Source organism: Cydia amplana, chromosome 2 (assembly GCF_948474715.1).
Source record: "Cydia amplana chromosome 2, ilCydAmpl1.1, whole genome shotgun sequence".
Classification (NCBI taxonomy): domain Eukaryota; kingdom Metazoa; phylum Arthropoda; class Insecta; order Lepidoptera; family Tortricidae; genus Cydia; species Cydia amplana.
The window spans coordinates 7,824,054-7,836,867 of record NC_086070.1 but is presented as its reverse complement, the minus strand read 5'-3'; the positions used below and the strand labels follow the sequence as shown (position 1 = coordinate 7,836,867).

At 36.9% G+C, this 12,814-nt stretch overlaps 2 protein-coding genes and 1 non-coding gene across 3 annotated transcripts; 2 read left to right on the top strand and 1 right to left on the bottom strand.

Annotated features, from left to right (window-relative positions):
* Positions 1-9: 9 nt before the first annotated feature.
* LOC134657213 (DNA polymerase delta subunit 3) lies at positions 10-1,556 on the top strand (the record flags this gene model as incomplete). The annotated part of the gene is made up of 1 exon (XM_063512779.1): positions 10-1,556. A coding segment is annotated over one exon (1,443 nt), but the record flags the coding sequence as incomplete, so codon positions are not given.
* A 572-nt stretch (positions 1,557-2,128) lies between these two features.
* LOC134661997 (TAF5-like RNA polymerase II p300/CBP-associated factor-associated factor 65 kDa subunit 5L) lies at positions 2,129-10,180 on the bottom strand. The gene is made up of 12 exons (XM_063518234.1): positions 10,025-10,180; positions 9,792-9,946; positions 8,557-8,931; positions 8,218-8,365; positions 7,869-7,938; positions 7,455-7,593; positions 6,927-7,109; positions 6,279-6,431; positions 5,562-5,709; positions 4,340-4,508; positions 2,621-2,852; positions 2,129-2,292 (listed from the first exon to the last, which is right to left on the bottom strand). Exons 1-12 carry the CDS (start codon positions 10,100-10,102, stop codon positions 2,181-2,183), a joined length of 1,962 nt encoding a protein of 653 aa, XP_063374304.1. The 5' UTR covers positions 10,103-10,180; the 3' UTR covers positions 2,129-2,180.
* Positions 10,181-11,981: 1,801 nt separating this feature from the next.
* On the top strand, positions 11,982-12,085 carry LOC134662248 (U6 spliceosomal RNA). Its single transcript, XR_010098050.1, has one exon. It is a non-coding gene; the product is annotated as a U6 spliceosomal RNA (small nuclear RNA).
* The last annotated feature ends 729 nt before the right edge of the window (positions 12,086-12,814 follow it).

Below are 12,814 nucleotides of genomic sequence, written 5' to 3'. Positions count from 1 at the left end.
AATATTGTAAAAATGGCTGATGAAAAATACTTATCACATTTAAGTACATTAAAAGAAATAATATTGGATGAAGAAAGGTTGGTTACATATGTATCTATTAGCAAAGAATTCTGTATTCATGTTAATGAAAGCAAATCTCTGTTGAATAAAGTGGCAGCGGAAATTAGAAAAAAACACCCAGAAACGATGCTCAATATTACATATATTATATCTGGATTAACGAATGATAACAAAGCTCAAACGAACGTTTGTCCTGAAAGTGAAGTAACAGACTATCGGAAGGGGCTGAAGTTAGTTTTCTTTGAGCACATATACAGTATTAACAAGGGAAAACCTTCCGTAGATAAAGTAGCTTTCATGGCGATTACTACATTTGAAGATTACCAATTATGTTCGGGCTTGTTAAAGAATAATGTATGTTCTAAATTGACATTAGATGAAATAAGTAGATTGAAGTCATCCAGCCAGGTGGCAGTAGCTGAACAAAAAGTGACTAAACCACCTCCAAAGAAAATTAAAGAGGAAAATGAGAGAGACAAAGTTTTGAATGGTGATGCCAAGAAAGCAGAGGTAAAATCTGAAGCATTTGTAAAGAAAGAAAAAATGTCACCACAAAAGAATCTGTCCCCACAAAAAAGTACTGTAAATGGCAACAAGCAGAAGACAGATGTCAAGAATACTAATAAATCTCAAAAAGGAATAGCTGGGTTCTTCAGCCGGTCTGACAGTGCTCCATCAAAGAAATCAACAAAAGAGACTACGAAAAATGAACCTGATATTAAAATAAAATCAGAGTCAGATGCCAAAGATAATGATGAACAAATGGATGTAGATATTGATGACAAGGTACCAGAGAAAGAGAAAAATGATGATAAACCGGTCAGCACTAATGGTGTAAAAACAAAGAGGACTGAGAATAACACTGTAAAAAATAATTCCAAAAGCACTAACAAGTCTTTGACCCAAATAAAAAAGAATGCCAAGGTTGATAAAAAGCGTAAAAGGGTCTTACACATTTCAGACAGTGAGAGTGATGAAGAGAAAAATGACCCATTTGTTGATGATGAAGATGTGCTCGATAAAAAAATGGATGTGGAATCTGAAGATGAGATACCTCCAACACCGGCTGTTAATACCATCAAAGTGACATCCAATATGTTAAATCCTAGGAAGAGAAGAAAGATAGTTAACAAAACATATACTGATGAGGATGGATACATATTAACTAAGAAAGAGGAAGTTTATGAGAGTTTGTCAGAAAATGAGGACACAGACATGAAGGAAAATGTAGAAAAAGTAATTAAAGAAGCAGCCAGTGAAAAGAAAGCATTAGTTAAGTCCGAGGTCTCTCCAACTAATAAGAAAAGTGGCCCTAAAAATAGCAAAAAGAAGATATCTCCCCCTCAGAAAGGGAAACAAGCTACACTTATGAACTTCTTCAAAAAAGCTTGATTCACTGGTCCAATATGTAAATCATGGTTTTTGAAAATAATGAGTTATGAAAAATGTTTTGTTTTATACTTGTATCTGTTCCAATAAACTTTTTTTACTATAATTATTGTTTGATCATCATTCTAATACTTAAGAAGTTAAGACTTAAGAACCCTATTGAACACTCACTGAACAGAGTCACATATTAGTGTTGACAGCTAAGATTTTTTCTAATAATGTTTCTGTATTTATTACTTGACATATCCTGAGTGAATATAACATGTAAAATTTAATCTACAAAATTCTGCTTCAATATTTTCTACTTTACAAATGCATTACATCATCATCATATCAGCCCTTTATCGCCCACCGCTGAGCATAAATAGGCCTCTCAGCTCTCTTCTAGAACAACAATTATCCCGGTCCTGAGCTAATCTCATCCATGCATTATATATAGCCTGTAAAATACATTTTTTGAATAATGTGGATATATCCAAATTATATTAGAAAATTAACGAAATTACCGTTTTCAAAATGGTGCTGGCCACACATATTTACTGATTATAACTTGTTTACTACAGTAATAAATAAGTCAATATTTTGGAGACTATTTATATCTTACATAAATCGACTTGCCCTAACCATGGCCAACAACCGATATGATGAATAGCATTAAAATTAAATAAAACAATTAAACTTGTTTTCATAAGTAGTTTATGTTAACAGAGTATCAGAATACAAATATATTTTTATCTTTTAGCTCCTATAGCTACCACCCATTCCGGGTGAACTTGCAAATCAACAAGATATGAGCATTTAGTGTTGTATGTTGACGTTAGGACATCCTGGCTGGGGACTTGTCTGAAACAGAAAACAATAAGCACGTATATTAATGACGGCATTGACGACTTTAGACAACAAAATATCTTTATTGACTTCAAACATGATTGATTACCTCACTATAAAACAAAGATAATTATATGTAACTCCGTGTATGATCAGTATGATTGATAAGTCTATGGAAAAAACGTGCGTCGGGAATCAAGAAAAAGTTATTCTCGAATAGATGGCGCCACACCTTTGGCCTATACGCTAAGCTACCGTTTGAATGGTGTTTGGTCTAATTGACTATTCTAGGTCTAAGAGCTATTTGCAAAACATAATAAGTCGAAATAAAGTGTTAGCATACTTATTTTTACTGTGATTATCCCAAATAATTTTGACAACGCCGTCCATTCCCGCAGAACACAACAGCGAGTTGTCAGCGGATGGGTCGTTGGGGTCTGTGCACACCCTATGCGTCAGAGTAGGCTTCCCGATCGCAGACCAATCCAGAGCCGTGACCTTTCCGTGATGACCTCTGTATTCGTGGATGCAGGTGCATGCTGCTAAATCCCAGACTTTTATCTTTTTGTCGTCTCCTGAAAAATAAACAATATTAAAAATTAAAAAAAAAATTAAATTAAAAATGTTTATTTACTTTCACAATAATCATCTTAAACTTAGTGATTGGAACCTCCTTTTAAGCTTTAAAGCCTGTGCCAGGAGGTACCGCTCTTCCTTATCTGGAGAATGTTAATAAAAATTGTGCTACATTTATGAGTAGATACTACAGGTATGTTAAAAGGTAAGTATTTCATTTGCTTAATTTAAGTTAGAATTAGAATGCTGAAAAGCTATATACAGAACATGCTAAAGAAAAGACAGATCAATATAAAAACGTAAAAATCCCGTGTGTGTGTGTGTGCGTGTGTGAATAAGTAAAGCTGTGCGTATTTTATGTTGGATAGGTTAGTCGAGTGAGTAATTCTTCGGTTTCCTCGTAGGTTTGTGTCATAAGCCAAATATTATAACTTATAAAACATATAGTTAGGTACGTTTATCATCTAACTGTTCTCCGTTCACATGTCGTTAGAATCAGAAAGTTATGTCCAATTTGAATACGATTTTATCTTAGACTTTTTAATTTTTTTACTTTTAATTAAAGGATGGAGCAACTTTTATTGTGGATACAGCCCCGAAATCGCGAATTAGAAATTCCATACAAAATATCAACATCAGCCAGCCAAAACGTCTGAGAGAAGGAGAAGAATCAATTTTTTCGCGATTTCGGGGTCGGTCTCTTCGTAAAAGTTGCTCAGTACCTATATATTCACCCCGTACATTATTGTAGGTCACTAAATTAACACCCTGTATAGATTGGGACAGTGAACGTGTTAAATTCCATAATTTTATGGTTTCATCAGCACTTACACTTCACCAATTGATACCGAGAGCAAATGTACTAGTTAGGTACTGCAATAATTCAAAAAATCGTAATTACTATAGGTAAGTGTGCCTAACATTTAAAGCGATCCTTCGATTCCCTTAGCTTAGATTAGAGGATCCTAAGTCATCAGACTATATGACAACATCAGGACAACATGGGTCCAACAAGAAATCATACCAGCAACCCAAAGTTGTGGGTTCGAACCCCACAATAATCAGAGTCGATGACAGTACATTTTTAGGGTTCCGTAACCAAAGGGTAAAAACGGGACCCTATTACTAAGACTCCGCTGTCCGTCCGTCCGTCCGTCTGTCACCAGGCTGTATCTCACGAACCGTGATAGCTAGACAGTTGAAATTTTCACAGATGATGTATTTCTGTTGCCACTATAACAACAAATACCAAAAACAGAATAAAATAAAGATTTAAGTGGGGCTCCCATACAACAAACGTGATTTTTGACCGAAGTTAAGCAACGTCGGGCGGGGTCAGTACTTGGATGGGTGACCGTTTTTTTGCTTGTTTTTTTTTTCTTTTGCTCTATTTTTTGTTGATGGTGCGGAACCCACCGTGCGCGAGTCCGACTCGCACTTGGCCGGTTTTTTCACTTTGATAAACATATAAACATTGTATAAATACCGGCACTGGCGAGATGGGAGCCCTCGGGCGAGAAGGCGAGCGTGCGCACGACGCCGCGGTGGCCGCACAGCACGCGCACGAGCCGCGCGTCGCACACGTTCCAGAACCGCACGCTGCGGTCCGCGCCGCCCGTCGCTATGTACGCCTCGTTGGGGTGGAACTTTACACACTGAAACAATTCATGTATTCAATAAAGATGGCGCGCGCACGAGGCGCGGCGCCAACGCTACCACCGCTCGGGCCCAAACTGCTCTTAACCGCATCATACTGGAGTCAGATGATGTAGATATATTTGCTGATAGTGCTGGTGTATTTTACAGGAAACTGATAAGGTGCATAGATAAATAATATAATGTTATAATGTTAAAATGCATCCCTGATCTCATTGTTATAAGTTTGTTCTGTTGTAAGTATAAATATTTTAATATAATTATGTAATATACCACATAAGTGCTTTGGTGTTATACTGTTAATTTATGTGTAAAATTTAATAAATAAAATAAAATAAAAATAAAAAAACAAACAATTAATTGCACCATTTAGGGTCGGTTTCACTGTTTGTCATCGTTAAAGAGTTCGCTAAATTTTATTGTATGGCAAGTTTCATAGTACACCGCCGCGGCGCGCCGGGTGACGTTGATCAGTGTGTCAAGTGCGGATGGTGTAACTGGCATTAAAACTAGTGACTGATGTTGCGGATGCCGATTTTTTGACATCCGCGGATGCGGATGCGGATTTTAAAAGGCTCACATCCGCGGATGCGGATGTCAAGATAGGTACATAAAAAACGTCAAATATTACATTTTAGTAATTTTTATTTCAATAAACCTGCCAAGTGCGAGTCGGACTCGCTTTCCAAGGGTTCCGTACATTAAGTCCCACTCACGCTTGACTGCTAATTTCTAATAGGTTTTTTTGGCTAATGACTAAATTACCTAGCAGTCTAGCACTTACGCCGATGCTAAGATGTTCCTGTACCCACCTGTTCCACATCCGCATCCGCATTAAATCCGCATCGATTTTATGCGGATGCGGATGCAGATGCGGATGTTGAAAATAATGCGGAAGTTCCGCGGATGCGGATGCGGATATTCGCAACATCCCTGGTTATAATAACAATGTCTGTCTCTGACTCGCGTGGTGTTAAAAAGTGACATTTATCCTATCACGTGGATAGAAGAACCATCGATATGATCCATACCACGCCTGCAGCATTACTCACCGTAACATCCGACATATGTCCAACAAACACTCTGACGGGGAATGTTCTGTCCAGTGACCAGAGCTTCGCTGTCTTGTCTTGCGAGCCAGTGACGATGAATAGACCATTCTTCGACACGTCCATACACCAAATTGGGTAGTTGTGACCTCTGAAATCAAATTTAATTTAAATAAGGTCAATACGGATAAGTGTGGCCGGGCTTCAATCTGGGGCCTGTGTGCACATTGATAAGTATTTATTGCGAGTTCATAAATTTGCCACTAAACCACACAGTCACAACATTAGGTACCTACTGCCGGAAACGGGACTAATGTCGTTATTCATAAAGGCGCTACCACGCGCTACATACACGCGGAGTAAGCCTTATTCAACCAACGCCATTTGGCGCCAACGCACATTGTAACGCGTCATCATAACGATTGGACCGCACGAAGGTCCATATTAAACTGTAACTGTGCGCATCTGTGGCCGTCGTTGGTGGTCAAAGGGTTAAGAGTTGCTAGTACAATCGCCATCAGATACATCAGAACAGCTAAGGTGCACAAAAATATCTGAACATGCACTTTTAACGCCAATCAGCTCACTTCCCGCCGAGTGAACTGAGTTGATAATAGACACTATTCAGATGTTTGCCAACACCTTGGCCGCTCCTATACATAGGTATATGATGACGACTGTACTAAATGTGGTCATACAAAATCATAACATACAATTTACCTGTATATAGACGCACATGAATAATCTTGTAATTTCCACGCACGCATGGTACAGTCGTGAGAAGCGGACAGGACCAACTCTTCTCTGGAGAGAACACACACTGCTTGAACGGGGCCTGAATGTCCTCTTAATGGGACGCCCGTTCCAATTTGTCTGAAAACAAATAATGTAGTACGTAGGTAAAAGGTAAAAGATGCTTTTACCACTTGAACGCCACGTCTATCGTGTGCGGCGCGTTGTGAACCTTGTTGGAATGCGCGAAAGTTGATATTGGGCTGTATCCGCGCGCGTCAGTTGACGTCTTTGGCGGTTAAAATGAAATGGAAACTATATCAAGAAACAACTGCGCAGTCCGCGCATGAAAATCGTGGAATAGGAAGCGAAAGCTTCATACCTTATTATGTCCTTACAGTTGACATTTCAGTGTCAATCGAATCGAATAATGTATGTAAATATTGCAAGTATTGTAACACTGTATTTACAACTGTAACCATGAAAATTATGAATCGTATACTAAAAACACTGCCGTGCCGTGAGTAAGATTATTGTATCTACCCTTTAGTTGCAAGCAGCCAACGGCGACGGCAGCTGCTAACTACCAAGCGGGCCCTACGTTTGTTAGCCACCGACGTTGTATAAAAAACTTACAAAGTATCATCTACCACCGCTTCCGGCTCAGGGGGAACATTGCAAGCCAGCTCCAATTCTGAGATGTTCTTGTTGACATTTCGCTTCACATTATTTTGGCCGAGGTCCCACAATCTTATTTCTGAATTACTAAATCCTCCACAGAGGACATTGCAGCCAGGGTCAGTCTTTGCACATACCAAACTGAAAAAGATATTAATTAATTGTAGAAAAGGTCTACAGTTTAACGGCGGTATTCATAAACGCCTGTCAAGTCTAACAAGACCTTTCGGCGGGTCTGCGCCGGTCCGCCAATGCAAGCTTCCGATGATGCTCAAAACGAACTGCCAAGCGCTAGTCGGTATGTGACAGACAGACGGACACATAGGTAAGTTGTCCTATAAGGGTTCCGTAAACTCCTTTAAAGTACCTACCTACTCCATAAACATCCAATTCCTATGAAAATGTGGCAGAGCTAGCTTATGCAATATGTTGGATGCTGTTGATGAAAAGAAAATCCATAAAGTCAATAAAAAAATGAATACTTACTAAGTATCAGGAGCAGCCACTTTGTACAGCTTGAGAGGTGCCATTGACTCTCTCACATTCTTTATTGCGTCTTGTAAATCTCTCAATTCTTTATCCACACTTGGATACTCGGTGTGACCATTACATTTTGAAAATATGTCTAGAATTAATAGAAATGCAGTTGGAAAATAATTAAAAGAGCGACTTTTTGTATAAATACGGCTGTATGCTGTAGGAATAATGTGTGAAACATGATTTGATATTTAACCAGCAGCTGTTTTGCCAATTAAAGTAATGTGAAGCAACTGGCCAGATCCCTGTTGTGGTTCTTGAGATAGCTGGCTTTGTAGTAGAGCATTGTTCTAGCTGGTATGATGACAATAATAACTCTTAAATTTAATGTCAAAATTAGATTAAGAAACATACTACACATACCATTGGTGTCAGTAACTTTCTCTTCTTTTATATGAATTCCATCATTAGTAAGGTCATCATCGTCATCCTCCTGAAAGTCATAAGGTGGATTGAGTTTCCTATAAGTTTGCAATCATCCCATGTATGCCAAATTTTCGTTTGAAATATACTTTTTGTAATATGTTTGTATGAAATGTAGTTTTAGTTTGCCATGAATAAATGAATTTATTCTTTTTATTCTTATTCTTAAATTGTATCTTTAGGACTACTTTCTCTAATGAGTAATGAGCTTTCATCAAAGAATTTTAACTCCTTTGCTTAGTACCTAATATTATAGACAAGAAATGATATACATATGAAAAAAACTTACAGAATCCTTCTTGTTAGTATCATTATTAATATCAATGTGAAACCAAGTCTGTAAAACCTGAACTAGAAGTACATGGCTGTGTTTTGCTAAGTAAGCTTTCAGCATGTTCAGTGCATCCTGCGACAGAAATATGTCATATTTACATGATCTGAAACAAAAGCACTAATTTTTAGAAAAAAAGGGAATGTTTTGGTAGCCATTTTCCTGGCTCAATCTTTCTGATGCTAGCAAAAAAAAAATTACATCCCTGCATTGAAACATGTACAAAAGCTCATGCAAGTTTCTGATATCTCACAACATTTGACTGTGTTCAAAATATATTTTTTTGTAGCTCTTTACCTGAATGCTGCAACGGATGGTTTTGTTTCCACATCCTGCAGCGTATAAATGGATCCTATATCATCAAGCAACTGGTTCAAATAGTCTTTCTCAGGCGCTTCATTGTCAATGGTGCCATTTTGTAATGAGTTAAATAATTGTTCCAGGCTGTTCGGCCTATACAGTGCTGATGGTAAGTTACCATCAATTGGCTGGTGAAACGATAGATCCTTCTGTGGCAATGACACTGAATGCCTCTTCAAAAACATTTGGGCTGCTCCCCCATGGCCACCTCGGAGCATTTCCAAATACATGTGGCAGAGTAATGGAGTTAGTAGTGCTAGGAGCTCATTTTTTACATTTTCCACCTTAATGTCTTTTATAAAGTTTAATAACCTGTAAAGTCAAAAAATGGTAATATAACAGAGAGAGGGAGAGAGACAGTGATAAAACTTTATAATGCCTCCTTTAGGCCTTTTAAGTACAGTAAGGTATAGCTGGTCAACCCAATCTTGTCAGTAAAAAAAGGCACGAAATTCAAATATTCTATGCGACGATATCCCTTCGCGCCTACATTTTTCAAATTTGCCGCCTTTTTCTACTGTCAAGATCTGGTTGACCAAGTATATAAACAAGGATATAGTTAACTTATTATTAATTGCAAATATGCTTAGTGCTACATATGCTAACGCTAAGCCCACTACACTACACTAGGCACTAAGCATATTTATTTCATACAATAGAGACTAGAGATGTCCTTAATATTGAGTTTGATGTATATGAATATTCATCCAAATTATTCAATTCATCCCTATCGTTCTAATAAACCATTAGAAAATTCAATTCTTAGAAACAAACTCCTAAAATCGCTCCTTAGGCAATTCCCTAGGCAAACAAATTTTTAACATTCTCCAAATAATCAAAACATCCAATGGATTCAACAAGTCACATCATCTTGAACAGTAAACTTCATGTACTTGAAAAGTTCTGGAAAACTACAATTTACAGTATTGCAACCAAACTAAACATATAAAAATATTAACCAAATAGGAACATTGGAAAACTTTCCGAATACCGAGTAATTACCGAATATTCGGCCCATCTCTGATAGAGACATTGGAGATCATTTTAAATGTTACTTAAAGTTACTTAATGTTACTTAGAGTTGCATAAGCTTGACTCAACAATATAGTGTTTATGTGAATATGTACTAAAGAGTAATTTATGCAATTTAAAAATTGGGAAATGAATATTACCTTGCGTACTGTACGTCATATTGTCCTGGATCGTTGTTAATGCAAGAAAATAGAATTGAGTTGGTGCGACTCGCTTCACATTGTACAATAGTGGAGACAGCCATTTGTTCGACACTTTGGCTTATGGAATTGTTGTTGTTGAAAATGTCTGCATCCTAAGTTAATAAAATAAAGATTATCAATTTACAATACATTATAAAACGTTTGTTGAAATTGGTTTTAGTAAAACGTACTGGGTAATTCCTGCGTTCCAAGTAAGACGTAACTGCAGCCTTAACCGCATCATTTCTTGTTTTTTTAATTAATGACATCGTTTTATGTCGCAAAAGTACAATTCACATGCAACACAATAAATAAACAAATCATTACAAAATAAATAATGTGTGTTTCACTGTACGGCAAGAAAAGCAATACGTTTGGCATAAACAAAGTATTTTGACATTTTTGACAGTTTTTTTTCTTCTATGTTTAAGCTTGGTTTAAGCCGACTATACACAATTTGTATGTCTTAAAGTGTTAACACACTATCGCACAGCACCACGATCTTGGTGCTTCGCACCCATAGGTGAGAGCGAGAAACAGATATCTCTTCCTCGTTCTCACTTATGGGTGCGACGCATCAGGGTGCATTAGTGTGTTAGCACTATTCCAACTTTTTTAGATTCATGTATAGTTGGTCAAACCAATTTGTCAGTAAATAGGAACAAAAAAAAACTATACTCATCCTTTTCTTTTGGGTGCTCGTACTAGTGTAAGACAAAGATAGTATGATTCTCTCCATAGATATAATATTTGTAAAGATGGACCCTAAGTGAGCTGTCACTGTTGCCACTTTGTTTTTATGTACGATTAACAATATGTAACCACCTTGCTGTGGCCATGACGATAAAGTCATATCGATAAACTATCGACATTTCTTGCAATATGAATTTTACTTGAAAAGTTTACCGCTACCTAAAATGAACAAAAAACGCTTTTACTCTTTATCGTCGTTATCAGATCACGTCAGAGATTTTATCGTCACGCCACAGTAGGGAACGAAGGGAAAGTTCAGATTTTTAATAACAATACATAAATACGTACTAAAATATGTTTTCCGCAATAATTGAATCATTTTATTATATTATAATATATTCATAATCCATTAGCATTTAAAAACTTAAAATTAAAAAAAACAAAAAAAAAATTAGCATTTCAATTTTGTTTATTTTTAACGAAGAAATTGAAGCTTTAATTAATCGCGTTTCCGTTCCGCTGTGTAGCGTTTATCGATATATAACATGATTAAAATCGACTATTAAACAACTGTACCGATATTCGGAACCTAAAGTAATATATTGAGAGTGGCAACACTGTAGTTAGTCGTATTGTCCTTTTCTAGCATATACGTCCATCTCTCTCCCACACCCCCACCACTTCAGGCAGTTGCGTTTGACAATTTTGACAGTTAGAAATAAACGCAAATTACCTCATTGGCTTGCTGTTTTTCCATCTGGAAGGTCGTGAAGCTAAACTGCTGGTGAGTTTTTGAATTTGTACCCCAGTTTAGCTGACTATATTGAAAAACAGTTTCTAACGGCTTTTGCCGTTCGAAATAAATATTTAAATTTAGTTGTCCGTTAAACTATCTAGCAAATAAAAATGATCCGGAATAGTGATGTGCAAGTGTTTTCAAAGGCTGCCTGCGCGCACCGTGGCTATGCCAATGAAAATACTAAAATCACATGGTAGAAAACACATCGAGCTGGTAAACCGTGCACGTGTCACCATTATAATTTAATTTTATTAAGTCTCTTCCGAGTCTTGTTAGTTTAAATCTTTGTGTGTGTATAATAACGGTTGAAATTATATAATACTTAAATGGTGATGTGTGGAGGTATACCCTTTCAAGTGATTTGTGTTTTCGAATACGAATGGATCGGATAGTTAATACGTGTTACGTAGAACCTACGTATTAAGGTAGAAGCTTATAGACGTGTAGGGTTTTTATCTGTCCAAGTATCTATCAGCAATTTATCTTTTTATCCCGTTCCGGGTTAATATAATATTGCAAAATTAATTTTTTGGTAATAAACTTGCTGATAAATAACGTGTACCCGAATAGGAGTCGACGATATTTCCGCTCTAAGGGACACAAGGTAACGAACAAACCTACATCGCAAACATTGCATTTATTTTTGTGGAAAGTGAGTACTTCGGCAGTACATAAACTTAAATCTGACTAGACATAGAGAGAGATTAGCATGGCTCTGCGCAAGAATGACATGCGAATTCGTGAAGTATTTCACTCTGTATCTATCAACTTATATCTCTCCAACTAGATCTTTGATTTATGTAGGTAGGTACCTACTTAAATATATAACTTAGCAGGTACTTACAGCTTTAAAGGTTAAGGAAAAGAACTCTTGCATGTAGGTGCTATATGTGCTTGTGTTATTTTGAATTTGAATAACTTGATTATTAATTCTATACGTAACTACATACAAGAGGGTCAATTCTTAAGCCTACTTACCTACCTACATAAATAGTACACTTAAATTAAACGTTTCAAATAAAATCGGAAGCCTGTGACATGGAAGGGCATTAACGATACGGGAATCTTTAGATTGATTCATTGACGAAGACGCATGGTTTGGTTCATATTGTCAAATTATATTAGTTAACTGTAGAGTTAAAGTTTAGTTTTGGCAAATCTGCACGTCACCGTGAATGACACTTTCTAAAAGTGCCTGTTAAAGCCTGCGTAAAGCCTTTCACCTTGTCGAGCAAGGAACCCGCAACTTAGGGAATATTACCCATAAACTCAGGGTATTTGATTTGAATGATACTTATTCTTAAACTTACGTTTGTTATGGTTCCACCTGCTAAGGTGCGCCTAAGAGAATCTTTTATTCGTTCACAAACTAACGTCAAGTTATTTGTGATGAAACCAATATATTATGTACCTATCTAAACCTGCGCAAGGCTGCCATGTTTACACCTGCGTAAGGTGTGCCAAAAGAATCTTTGATTCGTTCACAAAC

What these genes read in the sequence shown, in the direction of transcription:
- LOC134661997 (XM_063518234.1), bottom strand. Translation starts at nt 10,102, where the DNA reads ATGTCATTAATTAAAAAAACAAGAAATGATGCGGTTAAGGCTGCAGTT. An exon ending in TGGAACGCAGGAATTACCCA is followed by an intron (nt 9,947 to 10,024) that starts GTACGTTTTACT and finishes TTATTAACTTAG; the next exon opens with GATGCAGACATTTTCAACAA. An exon ending in TATGACGTACAGTACGCAAG is followed by an intron (nt 8,932 to 9,791) that starts GTAATATTCATT and finishes TTGACTTTACAG; the next exon opens with GTTATTAAACTTTATAAAAG.